Source organism: Pogona vitticeps, chromosome 4 (assembly GCF_051106095.1).
Source record: "Pogona vitticeps strain Pit_001003342236 chromosome 4, PviZW2.1, whole genome shotgun sequence".
In the NCBI taxonomy this organism is placed as follows: domain Eukaryota; kingdom Metazoa; phylum Chordata; class Lepidosauria; order Squamata; family Agamidae; genus Pogona; species Pogona vitticeps.
The window spans coordinates 112,811,992-112,827,642 of NC_135786.1; the positions used below are offsets into that span (position 1 = coordinate 112,811,992).

At 41.7% G+C, this 15,651-nt stretch overlaps 1 protein-coding gene across 1 annotated transcript in view; it reads left to right on the plus strand.

Moving 5' to 3' along the window:
- Positions 1 to 15,651, plus strand: part of NIBAN1 (niban apoptosis regulator 1) — a 90,956-nt gene that overhangs the window by 63,519 nt on the left and 11,786 nt on the right. Inside the window, exons 6-8 of the mRNA XM_020795107.3 lie at positions 8,146 to 8,261; positions 11,198 to 11,302; positions 13,067 to 13,229. Coding sequence (XP_020650766.3) covers positions 8,146 to 8,261; positions 11,198 to 11,302; positions 13,067 to 13,229 — 384 coding nt within the window. The remainder of the gene's footprint in view (positions 1 to 8,145; positions 8,262 to 11,197; positions 11,303 to 13,066; positions 13,230 to 15,651) is intronic.

The following is a 15,651-nucleotide window of genomic DNA, read 5'->3' on the forward strand; positions in this document are numbered from 1 at the left end:
TCAATATCATGTGTCTTTTGATAGGTAGCCTTTTGAGATGTAGCCTCCAGCAATTTGGGACTGTCAGGAAAACCAGATGCTCTCTTGAGAAGATTTCTGGGGAAGGAAAAGACTCTAGGCTAGAAGGTTTTCTTCATAGGGTGAAGGAATTTATTTATTAAACTTATATGCCGCCCATCTAGACATTGTCTACTCTGGGCGGCTCACAACACACAGAAAACACGGAACCATTACGTATTATTAATGAAAGAAAACCATTTGTTTACCCACTGAGATTCTCTCTTTCATAGGGAGACTGTTCATATGCTAAAGAAACATCAGGAAGCTCCTGTGTGGATCATTCTTTATGAATGATAGTTCTGTCATAGCCATACAGTTATCAAATGATGTACTGTAACATAGCGGTCTCCAACCTTTTTAGCCCCGTGGACCGGCTGGGGAAGGAGGGGCAGCCCCTGCACTCGTGTGCATGAGCGAAGGTGCTCTCTCTCTCTCTTGCGGGCACAAAGGAGGGGGAGGCGTTCATGCAGGTGCGCTCGTGCACATTCACAGAGGGTGGTGCAGTGCTCGTACGCATGCTCAAAGGGTGGTCTGGTGCTCAGGGGGCACTCGCACGCATGTGCAAAGGGGTCGGGGAGCACACCTGTGGGTGCAGGCACACACACGCAGGCGCAAACAGGCTGTGCGGGGGGAAGTGCATGTGGTAGTGGTGGGAGGTCTGTCTCTGCGGCTCAGGCCACGGACTGGGGGTTGGGGACAGATCAAACACCATTAGTGTAGGAGTAGACAACGTGTAACCTTTCTGATGCTGCTGAACTACAGCTCCCAGCAGCCTTAGTCAGCATATTCAATGGTATAAACAAATAAATAATAAATTTCAAATAAATTTATTTATTGTCATTGTAAGTACATATATACAACGTAATTCACACAGATACCCAGAGACCAGACCTACATGCACACACATTAAAAAATCCCCAAAACACTCCCCACCCACTAAAAAAACCCCACTAAGAACACAAACATCTACACTACAGGCTAAGTAACACTGTCCAACTGTTCGTTACTGGTGGTCTTTAAGTTCATTGTTAAGTGCTAATATATCTCTGGGATAAAAACTATTCAGAAAATGTGTGGTCCGAGTCTTAATTGTTCTGTATCTTCTGCCAGACAGCAACAGTTCAAGGAAGTTGTGAGCAGGATGGGAAAAGTCTCTTAAGGATATTGTGTGACTTCTTCAGACAGCGGGATCTGGAGATGTCATCCAGGGCTGATAGCTGGAGCCCAATGATATTCTGGGAAATTTTAATAGTTCTCTGTAGAGCTTTTTTGTCTGCTACAGAGCTACTCCCAACCCATACAAGAATGCCATAGGTTAGGACACTTTCAATGGTGCTACAATAATAGGACAGAAGTAAATACTGAGATAAATTTAACTTCCCGACCATTATCAGGAAATACAGCCTCTTCTGTGTCTTCTTCACTAGCATGTTGGCATTTATAGTCCATGAGAGGTCCTCTGAGATGTAAGTGCCCAGAAATTTAAAACTACCAACCCTCTCCACTTCCTCGTCATTTATGTACAGTGGTAAATGTACATTTCTCTTCCTCTTAAAATCAATTATGAGTTCTTTAGTTTTCTTGATGTTAAGTGTAAGATTTTCTTTACACCGCAGTATCAACCTTTGTACTTCCTTTCTGTAAGCAGACTTATTGTTCTTATTTACGAGCCCCACCACCTTCGTATCATCCACAAATTTAATAATTGCGTTGATGTTATTAGAGGAAGGGACTTAACACACAGCCCTGGGGAGCGCCTGTACTTAGTACCAGGGTAGAAGAATGGTGAGAGTCCATTCTTACTGACTGTGGCCTATCTGTCAGAAACTCCTTTACCCACACACAAATCTTCTGAGGTAATCCCAGTTTGATCATTTTAAAAAACAACCTATTGAGTAGAATTGTATTAAAATCAGAACTATAATCCACAAACAACAGCCTCGCATAAGTTCCCTGTTGTTCTAAGTGACTCAATACAGTATGGAGAATAATGGACATAGCATCATCAGTAGATCTGTTTTTCTTGTATGCAAATTGCCATGGGCCCAAAGAAGGTGGAAGACTAGATAGATAGGCATCCTTCAGTCTCGAGAGACTATGGTAATGTGCTCTGTATGGAGAACTTGGAACAGCGTCTAGTGTGGCTGAGAAGGCCAATACGAGAGTGACAGTCCCTTCCACACTGAAGACAAATCCAATCTGTCCCCTGTCCGGCTCCCTGCTTTTGCTGCTTTTGTGACTTCCTTTTTGCCTCGGCCTGCTGGGCAAGGGTCTCTTCGAATTGGGAGAGGCCGTGATGCAGTGCCTGCCTCCAGGCTGAACGCTCAGATGTCAGGTTTTCCCATCTGTTGAGGTCTATTCCTAAGGCCTTCAGATCTCGCTTGCAGATGTCCTTGTATCGCAGTTGTGGTCTCCCTCTGGGGCGCTTTCCCTGCACTAATTCTCCATAGAGGAGATCCTTTGGAATCCGACTATCAGCCATTCTCACGACGTGCCCGAGCCAACGTAGACGTCGCTGCTTCAGTAATGTATTCATGCTGAAAGTTCCAGCTCATTCTAGGACTACACTATTTGGAACTTTGTCCTGCCAGGTGATACCAAAAATCCGTCGGAGGCAACGCATATGGAAGGTGTTCAGCTTCCTCTCCTGCCATGCACGAAGGGTCCAGGACTCACTGCAGTACAGGAGTGTGCTCAGGACACAGGCTCTATAGACCTGGATCTTCGTATGTGTCGTCAGCTTCTTATTGAGCCATACTCTCTTTGTGAGTCTAGAGAACATGGTGGCTGCTTTGCCAATGCGTTTATCCAACTCGACATCTAGAGAGAGGGTGTCAGAGATGGTTGAGCCGAGGTACACAAAGTCATGAACAACGTCCAGTTCTTTTGTGGAGATGGTAATAGAAGGAGGTGAGTCCACGCCCTGGCCCATGACTTGTGTTTTCTTCAGGCTGATTGTTAGTCCAAAGTCTTGGCAGGCCTTGCTGAAACGATTCATGAGTTGTTGGAGGTCATCGGCAGAGTGGGCAACAATGGCTGCATCATCTGCGAAGAGGAAGTCCCGCATGCATTTCAGTTGGACTTTGGTCTTTGCTCTCAATCTAGAGAGATTAAAGAGCTTTCCGTCTGATCTAGTCCGGAGATAGACGCCCTCGGTTGCAGTTCCAAAGGCATGCTTCAGCATGACAGCAAAAAAGATCCCAAACAGGGTTGGTGCGAGGACACAGCCCTGTTTCACTCCACTTCGAATGTCAAAGGGGTCTGATGTTGAGCCGTCAAAAACTACAGTGCCTTTCATTCCCTCATGGAAAGATCTGATGATGTTGAGGAGACGAGGTGGACAACCAATCTTGGGAAGTATTTTAAAAAGGCCATCCCTGCTAACCAGATCAAATGCTTTTGTAAGGTCTATGAAGGCCACAAGGAGTGGCTGTTGTTGTTCCCTGCATTTCTCCTGCAGCTGTCTGAGGGAGAATACCATGTCAGTGGTGGATCTATTGGCTCGAAATCCACACTGTGATTCTGGATGGACTCTGTCTGCAAGCACCTGGAGCCTCTTCAGCACAACGCAGGCAAGCAGCTTCCCTACCACGCTAAGAAGAGAGATGCCACGGTAGTTATTGCAGTCGCCCCTGTCTCCTTTGTTCTTGTACAATGTGACGATGTTTGCATCCTTCATATCCTGTGGTACTCCACCTTCCCTCCAGCAGAGACGAAAGACTTCATATAGTTCGGTGGTGATGATCTCCTTACAGCATTTCAGCACTTCAACAGGGATGTTGTCCCTTCCAGGTGCCTTGCCGGAGGCAAGACTAGTCTTAATGTAATCCAGCACTAATCTCTCAAAACATTTCATAATAACAGATGTTAAAGCTACTGGTCTATAATCATTGAGATATACCACAGCTGACTGCTTGGGGACTGGCACTATAATAGATGTCTTCAGGCAAGTGGGGACAGAACAGTGCAACAAGGATAGATTGAAAATATCCATAAAAACTTCAGCTAATTCTGCAGCACATCCCATGATTCCATCTGGTCCAGCTGTTTTTCAAACATTAATCAAACAATACCTGAAGAGCCACCAGTTGACACCCCTTCTACAGAGAGAAATGTGCTATTAGCATAGACATTATACCTTTTGGACATTTTGGTGTGAGTAAAATGTCACATTATCTAATCAAGAGAGGTAAGGCCAAAGATGCTAGAGTGGGTCACCATATGTCTATGATTGGGAACAAAACCTGATATTAACCCAAAATTATAGGGTCTTATTTTCCTCAGTATTTTCTCTATATTTTTTCAATAGCTTAATATTTTAACACACACACACACAGTATGTTAACTTAATAGAAAGCCAAGATGTGAATTAATTAACAAATTAAGAAAATACAATCCAAATGGAATATATTGTATTAGCGCATTGGGTTCATGTAGCTTCATGGTGGTGAGGCTTTTTACTGCATCATAGTGTATACACTATTATTACTAATATTTACAACCTTTTTTCCTCCATCAATCTGCCAAAGCAATGCACAACAAAACTGTACATTTTGTACAATAGCAGTTAGGAACATTGTTTTTAGTTCAGTCATGCTTTGACTCCATATCTCACAAACTTCATTTCTTTTCCTTTAGCGAGCTACATATCAGACTAAATACTTTGCTTCCAAATACTGAGTCAGCAGCGTGCCTCAGCTCTGTGGAATGAATCAAGATGTAATTGCCTTGTGCTATAGAACAGGCAAAGCTGCCTCATAAATTTTGGTTGCTGTCCAGTTGTTGGCTCTAACTAATGAAACATCAAAAGACAGAGAGAGATTATGCAGGACTTCTTCCAGAGATTTCTCATCTTTACAAATATATTTCTTCCACAAGCAGAACAGGTAGAGAAAGTTGGGAAGACAGAACTAGATGAACTATGTTTAGCTCAGGAGTGATAGAGTGAGTTGGAAATTGGCAGAGGCTGTTGCAGTTGATGGGATTCCTAGTGTTGTGTAGTGGATCGAATGATGGACTAGGACTCTGGAGAACAGGATTTGAATCCCTGCTCAGCTATGGAAACTCACAGAGAATGTACCACTGCTAAAACTGCTCCTTAAATACCTCACTTTCCTTGAAAGCCCTACTAGGGTCACTATACATTGGTTCCAGCTTCACACACACACACACACACACACACACAATGCAGTTAATACTGCTTGTAGCAGTGATGGTTTGACATTTTTTCCCCAACATTTCATTGTGTGATGCTGAGTACTTTGAATGCCCTTATTCATTCTGATTACTCAAAGAGACAGCCTTAAATGAATCCATTTGACTGATAATTCTGTCACAGACATTTTGTGCCACATTACAGCTATGTGCCCTACAGCATTACAGCTTGTTTCCTCTCTGGCCTTTAGGGGGAAAACAGCCTTAGTGTAAACTGATGATCCCAATGTTCCCAGTATTTGGCAGTTTGCCCTGAATTCTGACTAACAGTCCCTCAGTGCAGGCAAACCTGCTTTGCCTTCAAAGGAACATAATAAATGGAACTGCTCCGTCGGTTAACACTATGTTTTGCATTATGCAAGCCGTTCTTGAATGAGACACATAGACATTTTGGAAAGAATGGTTGGCTTAACGAGTTAACTGGGGCTCAAAATTAATAGAATATTTAGTTATTATTAATGTATTCTGGCTTTTGAATCCACATAGACCCCTCAAGGAGACTCATCAACATAAAATAAAACATAACAAATGGCAACAACGGTAAAAGGAGGAGTCTGTTTTCAGCTCTAGATCAGGATCTGTGGTCCGTTGAAAGGCAGAACAAGGAACAGGGATGCAACCTGTACTGGATGGGGTTACGCTCCCTCTCCAAACACATTCGATCCACTCCACACCTTGGGGGTGCTCCTGGATTTGTCTCTAAGCTTGGATGCACAGGTTTCACCAGTAGTCAGGAGTGCCTTTGCACTATTAAAAATAGTGTGCCGGCTCCTAAATATATATTTAGGAGGGACCAGCAGCCCAATGGTTTCCTTACAAATTCTGTACACATTATTATGTACCACTTCTCTAACCTCATACGGTCAAATATTACAAGCAAGGGAAGGTTTAATTCCGTCTTGGGCTTGGGAAAGTTACTTTTTTTGAGCTGGAGGTTTCTGGATGATTCTGGTTGTTAGAGTCCAATAGAACAGAGTTTCCAAGATCCAATTCTGTCCTTCTATATGAAAACAAATGGATGTGAGAAAAGCCCTATCTCCACTGTAACCTTGTACTTCTTGTTTGCAATGTCAAAAAACCCAGAGATTGCTGTACAAAGTGGGACCATATCATACTGCTTAGAAATGGGACTTCAGTTTTGTACTTGCTTAGATGGTCAGCTGAAGTTACCTTTTTCAGTTTGCGAATGGTGTTGCTAGCAGGGGAGTCTCAGGCTCTATCCTATCTAGCTTTGGACCAGACAGATGGGAAACATTGGGGGGGGGGAGGCTGGACTTAAATTCCAAAAAGTTATAATCCACAAAGGGGATTCAGGATTTGTAATCCAAAACCCACATGTTTTCCATCTCTGCTTTGGACCAGCAACCATGGATCAGCCCAGTTGTGTTCGACACCTCCTTGGGGGGCAAGCCTTTGGTGCTAGGGTATTGGCTGTGCTTCTTGATAGGAGAGAACAGAATGAGTGTTGCAAGGGAAGGTGCTGTCTCTTCGTTGCCCCCTCTGCTAGACGCTGCTACTGACAGATGCCTTTATTATTAGTCTAATAGAAGTATCCCTCACTCTTGTTTTCAGATGTAGGTAAACGGATCAGACAGCTGTTTTCTTTTTTTATTGGACAATAGGGAGATACCCTGAATAACTATCTATTGCTGCCAGAGTGGGACATAATTACATTTCAAGCAGTTTATGTCCTCCTCTGCCTACAATGGTTCTCTTGAAAAGAGGAATCAGTAAACACCAGCATGAGTGGATTTTGCAGTTCATTTTTGCTGAGGTTTTTGATAAGTGTAGAAACTTCCTTTAAAATTACTATTATCAACGTTGGTCTCATTATGCTCCCATGTGGTGTAGCAGGAGTACGGCCGTTGTTTCTTCCGACTTAATGTACCCAGTATCATTTTATCTGCTGTGTAACTGGCTGTGTAGTTAGAGCAAGTTTATTTAATTTCTAAGTCACACTCAATTCATCACACACTCTGCTCCAAGATATTTCCTCAGCATTATGTCCTGGACCTGCTTTTCCAACAAACCCAGAGAGAGAGAGAGAGAGAGAGAGAGAGAGAGAGAGAGTCCATAACCTTAAGTGCCCTGTTGCCTTACTGAAGGACATTGCTCCTCCATAGAATATGGGCAAAACGTAGCAGTGTGTTCTCAGGTGCGAGTTTCTAGTTCCATGTATATAGCAATGGATCTGTCTGTTCATATTAGATGGTGGTTCAAGCAAAAACGAGGAACAAAACATGAGTTAGGCTGCAGCACTAGCAAGGGAAAGTGCTAAATATGAGCTATGTAGATTTTTGAGAGCCAGATGAACCTTGGGCACATTTGGCAGCCGCATGACGCAGGGCCTGTCCCATGGTGAATCCCTTAAACAAAAAGTGGGCAAGGTGGTTGGCTTGTCCCGAGGGTAGTTATTGACTTCTTCTGCCTGGAAGCAGAAATAGGCAGTGAATTCACGCAGATTCAAAGCCTGGTTAAAAGGAAAATATAGTGGTTTTGTTCCCGGGATGAATAGAAGACTTACCCTGAACTCCTTGTGTCATGACTGAATTAAGGCTGACTGACGAAGCATTAAAAAATCCCTTCTGAGCATCAGCCTGCACTGGCATAAATGGCATATTATTAGGAGAGAGAATTTCTAAAGTGCTGAAAGACACCTGTAATAGTATGAACTTTTCATATTTCTAATAGTTTGCAAATTAGCTTTCTTTGGTCTGAGACTGATCACAGAAAGTATAATTTTATTTATTTATTTATTTTATTAGATTTATACCCTGCCCATCTAGACCAATGGTCTACTCTGGGCGTCATGAGAATGAGGGGAAAAAAGCAGTATTTCTTATAATCAGCAATGCCTATTTATTGTTTCAGATTTTTTCAAGCAGTACTCCTTTGAAGCAGAAGCCTTTTTAGAAGCTGTCCAGTTTTTCCGTCAAGAGAAAGGTCACTATGGTTCGTGGGAAATGATAACTGGAAATGAAATTCAGGTACTATCCTTATTTTGGCTGGGTTTTTTACTTAGCTAAGGACCTAACCATACCTGCTGAAAGAACCCCAGTTACCAATTATTTCCACACCTCTGTTGTACCGATACGTTTATTTTCATGATCATATGGTATATATACTTACTGGTGGAAACATTCCATTGGTTTTAACAATACAGTGGGGTCTCGACTTACGAACGGCTCGACATACGAACGTTTCGACTTACAAACCACTCTCATAGGAATATATGGACTCGACTTACAAACTTATATTCGAGTTACGAACTTTTTTCCCCCTTTTTTTAAAAGCTAAGTCATCTTAGGTTAAAAGGAAAAAAGAAAAAATATCCCCCTCTAGTGGCAGAAGGCGGAATAGCAGCTTCCGATTAGTTTCTATGGACGAAAAGAGCAGATACGGATTCAATGGTTTTCAATGCATTCCTATGGGAAATGCAGATTCGACTTAAGAACTTTTCAACCTGAGAACTGCCTTCCAATACAGATTAAGTTCGTAAGTCGAGACCCCACTGTATTGACTCATTTCTTCCTATTTGAAATGCACGATACACCATGGAATCTATTTTCTCTGGTGTTTCCTGGGGCAGTGCTACTTCTACTCCTATTTTTAAAAAACTGATACATTGATATGGTGGAAAGGGATTATATTTTGGGAACATTTGATCTGTGGTGTCTGTGACTCTGGAAGTAATGCATTGCCCACCATCATCCCAGCTTCCTCCTGTACAGAGGTGCCTCTTTGCAGACAGTAAGCTGAGGCATCAAGCAGTAAACAAGACAAATGGTACATAGAAGTCAATCCACACTGAGATTGACCATGTAAAGCTTTAGACCTTGGTTTATTGATATACTGGCTGCAAGATTTTTTTTAAATAAATTAATCGCAGGCAGCCACATGGAAATCATGATGGCCACCTTCCCTGGGGACCAAGGATGGGAAAAGAATTTATAGGAATGTGTACACATGCTTTACTGGTAAGAATGAATTGATACATCATTGGTACAATTTAAAACCATCCTCTTGGCAAGGGGGAAATAAACTACAAATAAACTGCTGGCTGAGAAAATGAGTCTATATCTTGGCTGTATGTTGTGTGCTCAGAAATTTATGAACAATCTAAAAACTAGCCAAATTGGTGTAACTGGGGTTCTTTTGCCCGATGTGATCAAGCCTTAAGATAGCTGTAGAGGCATAAATAACATAATGCACAGAAAGCTTGGGAATAGAAAGCCCAGCGGAAATTTGGCATATTTGTTGAATTATTATGGTAAGCCATACACCAAAGACTTTGTATTGTTGAAATGTATTGGATGTGTGTTACTTGTGCCATCATTTCAGTAGAATTAAACACAATAAATTTAAGTCTGGCTCTTATACTTTGACATGTTTCAATATTAATTTCCACACGGCTTGGAATGTTATTTTTTAAATGCAACACATTAGTACTGGTCTTTACTTTTGAAAAACTGTTGTGTTGATCACTACTTGTCACTTTAAGAACGGTGTGTTACTAATATGTTTCTTATAAGATTTCTTATAAGAACTGACTTACACATTCAAAAATGTTAAATGTGATGTGGGTCTAAGTGCAGTCTTAGCCTTGTATTTGTACTACTTTGCAATATGGATTATTAAGGTACCATAATTATTCTTATGGAGCATTTCAGGCACTTGAAATGTGCTATGTGACTGCTATTACAGCTGTAATTACCACTAATGATACAAATCTTAGAATGCAAGGACAATTACATGGAGGGGCAGATAGCTTGACACCATACATAAGTGTACATTTAATCAAATTGATAAAAATTTAGATTCTTTAACAATGTGAACGCCAGATTCATATCCAACTTCTATATTTTTTAGCTAAGGGATGTAGCCCTAAAACATGATATCATATGGAAATTGTGATGTACCTTGGGGGATTACAGTTAAAAATACTGCTTGAAACTTACACATGGTTACAGCTTGCTTGAATAAATTCTATAGCATCTCATTAGCTCACTTGGCAGACATTGGGAGTTACTCATGGCCTCCCTTGAGAGTTATTGTAACAGAGCTTTGATGAATTACATTATTATCTCCATAGTAACAATTCATGCTGTGCCTGGTATATGATGCTGTGGGTATAATGTGTACTCTTACGGACTTTAACCAGGTATTTTTAAGGCAGTTTTCTAGCCTATGAGAACAGTGTGCAATGATTCAGCATATAAATATTTCATGAAGTTTTCTTGGAAACCTCATAAATAGCCATATAGATATTCAAACTGTATGCCATGTTTTTACTATATCAATGTGCAGTTCTTAGTTTTCATCTTTGAAATAAAGCCTTGATAGGATCAAAACTATTCCCTCTTTTTCACTGGTGATGTTTCATAGGGCTAAATTTCAAGGGTGGAACCACTGAAATGAATGGAATTACCACTAATTTAAGTCCCTTTGATGTCAACAAGCCTACTCTAGGGAAAACTAATGTTGGATTTATCCCAGAGTTATTTGTAGAAATTTGCAGATGAGATAATGAAACAGTAATTTTTTAGACTTGCTGCCTTAGTTTTAGTACAATTAATGCTTCATCGAGACACTCAAAAGTCCGGCTTCATATTGTTGAGGATTGTAGTAGGTGTTTTTGAGCAAGTGTGTGGAATTCAAGTAGTGCACTGTCCAGGATATTGGGGACTCCCCATTGTTGTTCTAAACCCCCATTGCTGTGCAGAACGAGGGGATGCTACAACATTGTTGTTCGGGAAAAGGTATCAGTGAGTATTCATCTCCCTGAAGACCTCTTGGAAAGAAATAGGATTCCTCCTGCCATACTGTTTGAAACCACTTGTTTGTGTCAGTTGATTAGGCTGCGTTGTTAATGTCTATATAATACCGTTCAGATGCATGATTGTTTTATTTTGTGTTTTTCTAGATTCTCAGTAACCTTGTGATGGAGGAGCTTCTACCTAGCCTTCAGAGCATGTTGCTTCCTAAACTGAAAGGGAAGAGAAATGACCGAAAAAGGGCATGGTTTGGTGTAAGTATTGTTTTCAGACCCCTAATTTTGAGAGCAGTCATAAATTTCAGAACAAACTTTTACTGAATGAGTGGTTTAGAAATCAAAGGTATCTTTTAAAAAACCTGTTGGTTTATGAATATACAGGTGGAACAGAGGGCAATGGTGGCGATGAAGAATTGTGTTTAGTTTGCATTTGATCTAGACTTAATAAATTTACTGTTCTTGGATCAATATATGAAGAGAATATAGTTATCACTTGCATGGATTTTGTGATGCAGTTCTCCCAACAAAACTTGCATACAAAAATATACACAACAGGGGGAAATTGTGCCTAAAATGTATATCCTTGGCAAAAAAAGTGCACAAAAGTGATATATTACTAAAAAGCACATAAAAATGCATTGTATAGGAGAGGTTCTTGCTAATGTAATTTCATAAATGTGTATATTAGAAGAAATTTGAAATTCTGTCCACATTTCTGTGTGAATGAAAAATAATAACCTGAAACTGAGGTGAATTTGGAAGGGAATGAATTGAAGGTGGAAGAATGAGAAACAAAAAGAAAGGGGAAATAACAGTTTAATCCACCCCAAGAAGTCAGCAGGTGTGTTATCAGCCAATACTAATTTTGAAACAGATGCTGCAGCTGGTACCTTCCTTCTTTAAAACTAAATATATTCAAACCAGCTTCAGACTCAACTAAGGGTGTGAATATACTGTGCTATGCTCAAATTTGGCTTTGCTTCAATATGTTTTGCAGCCTGTATTATATTTGAAATTGCAGCCAGTGCTCACACAGGGGCTGCAGATTGATTCAGGGGTTCACTGGTCATACTGGATGCAATGCAAATCACATTCCAGCCCATAGCCTGCCTTCTTTCCTATGATTCTACCTCTGTCAATTTGGCAGGCAACTGATGGGCATGTAAATACAGGAAATGATCATGATGACCTGGTGATAGAGTGATCTAGCACTATTCTCAAATATGTAAGACATTTTTAAAAATAAAAGAAACCAGAGGATGATTGGGGGAGAGAAAAGTATGTGTGTGTGTGTTCCCCCAGTCCTGAATATCACACCTCAACTGCCTGTATCGCTGAAATGCCACCTGTAGACACACACCCATCTTTTCAAGAATGTATTGCACAGGGAAAAGCTAGTCCGAATTGTTTATGCTTGGAAAAAGTAGAAGCCCCCCAGTGGCAGAGAAGAAAAAGCACCTTGGGAGTAAAAAGGGCTGGACCAACTTGAATCAGCTTTTGTATTATGTGGTCAGTAAAAATACTTCAGATTCACTCATTTTATAAGCAGACCAAATCTTATGGTATTTGACCATGTCATTGCAGCCTAAGGCAAGTTGGGTGCTTTAAAAATTCCAGGGTACAGCAAACATCAGAGACTATTAAGGAAACACTTCCAACTGCCCAGTTACACAAAATTATGGGTCTTGCTGCTGTGGGGATTTTGTTTTGCAGATAATGAACTTTTTTATGACCTGGTGATAGACCATTTGCGTAAATACATGGGCACCAACCTCACAGTGCTTCAGGTTTTCAGGGTCATGAAACAAAATATAATGGTGGATCGAAATGCCATTTGGCCAATGAAATTGTCACTCAGACTGGCAACTACAATGAAAAAGCTAGGGTATCTCTCCTGGGAGCCTTCATTGAAAGTCCTATTTTTAAATCCCAGGAAGGCTATCTTTGAACAGATTGCATTGCTAGTTCATGAAGCAGCTGGTTTACCATTGACTCCATCTATATTTTCTTTTGTTCTAGATAATAGAAGAAACTTACAATTTAGTCCAAGAGCAGGTTTCAGATGGACTGCATGCCCTGAAGGAGGAATGCAAAGAAGTTACCATGGGGCTTGAAGGAACCATTCGTTCAAATATGGATCAAATTGTGACCTCTAAGAACTTTTTAGCTGGGAAAATAAAAGGTAAATTGAATATTAAATCTTCATTGTTTCTTAGTACTGAACATTTCACTAGCAAAGATTTGTGAGCTAAGTTCTTTGTGGCCTCTGTGAATCATACCCTGGGTGATTCACGCCTGCGTGGAGCCTCATTGGAAGATTCTAGAGCTTCTGCGGTAGCAATAAACTCATTAGAACATGTCCCTCCCCACCCACATAAGTACCTTGGCACCAAACATCCCCTTTCAGTTTCTTTCAACCGACGCATTTAGAGCCTCAAATTCTGCTTCTGTGAGTAAAAGAGAGAGTTTATTCTTTATTCCTTCCTGTTATCATTTTTTTTCCTTTTAAACTATTAGATCAAACTCATTGTTATCAGAATTTTTTTTCCTTTCCCCCGCTCGGCCTCTAGCCACAGCACACACCCCTCCAATCATCGGTTTTTCTCCTCAATTATTTTCTCTTATTCATGGCCCCTTTGGGCCCATTTAAGCACTGCGTTGTCTGTGATAATAAGATCCCACTTTCCAACAGACACTCTAAGTGCCTTTTCTGCTTGGGAGAACAACATCAAACTTCCTCCTGTACCCATTGCAAAAATTTTAAGCACAGAGTTCTTCAATCTTGCCTCTCAAGGTTAAAACTCCGACTTTGGGAACAATCCTTACAACCAGTTCAAATGGCCCAACCTCCATGTAGGGCCACTTCCTAAACCAAAGCAATGGAAAAAGCCGTTACCGAATCATTGAAACAACGTCCATCGGCTACACCAGCTCATTCCAGTTCTCCACCTGCATCGTTTAAGACTTCGAAGACACACAAATTGAAACCCTCGATATCAAAGTTTTTTTACTTTGAAAGCAACTTCTAAACATCAGAGACCTACTGAAGCTGCTCCAGCTCCGCAGCCTGTTCCTCCTAAACGAGCTAAACAGTCTAAGCCTACAGACATCCCACCACAGCCACAATAACTCTCTGAGTCAATTTCGATCAGATCTCCCTCAGATGATGACATACTTCCATCCCATCAACTCTGTTCTCAGTCTCCAGAATGGGATGATAGAGTCGACCGACTAACGTCCTCTTTTCCCAGTCCACAACCTTCCATTCCTTCCAGCAATCCTTCAGTTATTCCATTGCCCGAGGATTCCCATCCCGAATGGCTCGACACCGTTCCATATTCAATGGCCTTGGATTGCCCACCAATCCCTAACCAGAACTGTCGACATCAACAATCTCAACAGTTCGCTTCACTGAGTGTGGGTTCAAACCCATGCTCAGCACATGCATCAGGTTGCCATTTGCCCCGACCAGTGCTCTGCTCAACAAACTGCACCGACTAGTCGACCAGGTGTTTTACCCAGTTGAATAATACCATCTAGTAGTCAGCCTACCTCTTGACAACCATTGCTGTCGAAGTGGCCACATCACCGAGCGGTGGCTATACCTCAACCTGCTTCCGACTTGGTATTGAAAAAACTTCAGACAGTAGAGCAGATTTCATCCACATGTGAGGCTTTTGCAGCCCCAGCCTCCCGATACTTTCCTACTACAATAGATGACGGAAATCACTCTTCACGCTTGGCATCACCAGCATCCATTTATTCTACTGTTATGCCATCGCATCAGCAACCTCCGTTTCGACATCACAGAGGCACAGGCTCTAATATTGACAATCCTCAATATTCATCCTGGTCTGTGGACACACGTTCCATTCCATTACATCACCGCAGTTCCCATCCTCCGGTAAATCCAAGTCATCGACCCTGGCACTGTTACGACATTGAGCTTGACACCGAGGTCCATCCCTACCAATTGAAGTCCGTCGATGCTCAACCACCATCTTTCGATGTCAGCGATCCTCGACATCGACAGATGTGCATGGACATGCCACCTCCATCTTTTTGGACTCATAACCGGCAATAGTAAGAAACTCACCCTCTCGACACCGAAGTGGATCAACAGTCCGTTGACTCCAGACGTGACCTTGATGGCTCTGACCATGGATCTTGGCTGCAGACTCCATCAGTATTACTTACCTCTCCAGAGTCGGACATTGTCGATACCGATCTGTTGTCACCGGCAGAGGATTTTCAGAACTATGCCCAACTTACGATTCGCATGGCTAAATCCCTTGATCTGCAAATCCACTGACCATCGACAGAACCAGCTGATCATCTATATGATCCGGTCTCTAAAAATACAACCACTCCGATACACATATCGATGTTGCCATCTCTCCTTAGTACTGCCGTTTTTCCTGGCTCAGAATGTCCGACTTAGCCGAAGATGCTCAGAAGCCCTCCCCTTCGATGGGGTCTTTTTCATGCTGAAACTGACAATATACTAGAGAACGTACAAAAGAAATGTTCAGCAGCCAGATGTTGGGGAGTTTACCCTTCCTACCAGCAAGGTCCTCAGCAAAATCAATGGAAATGACCCTATA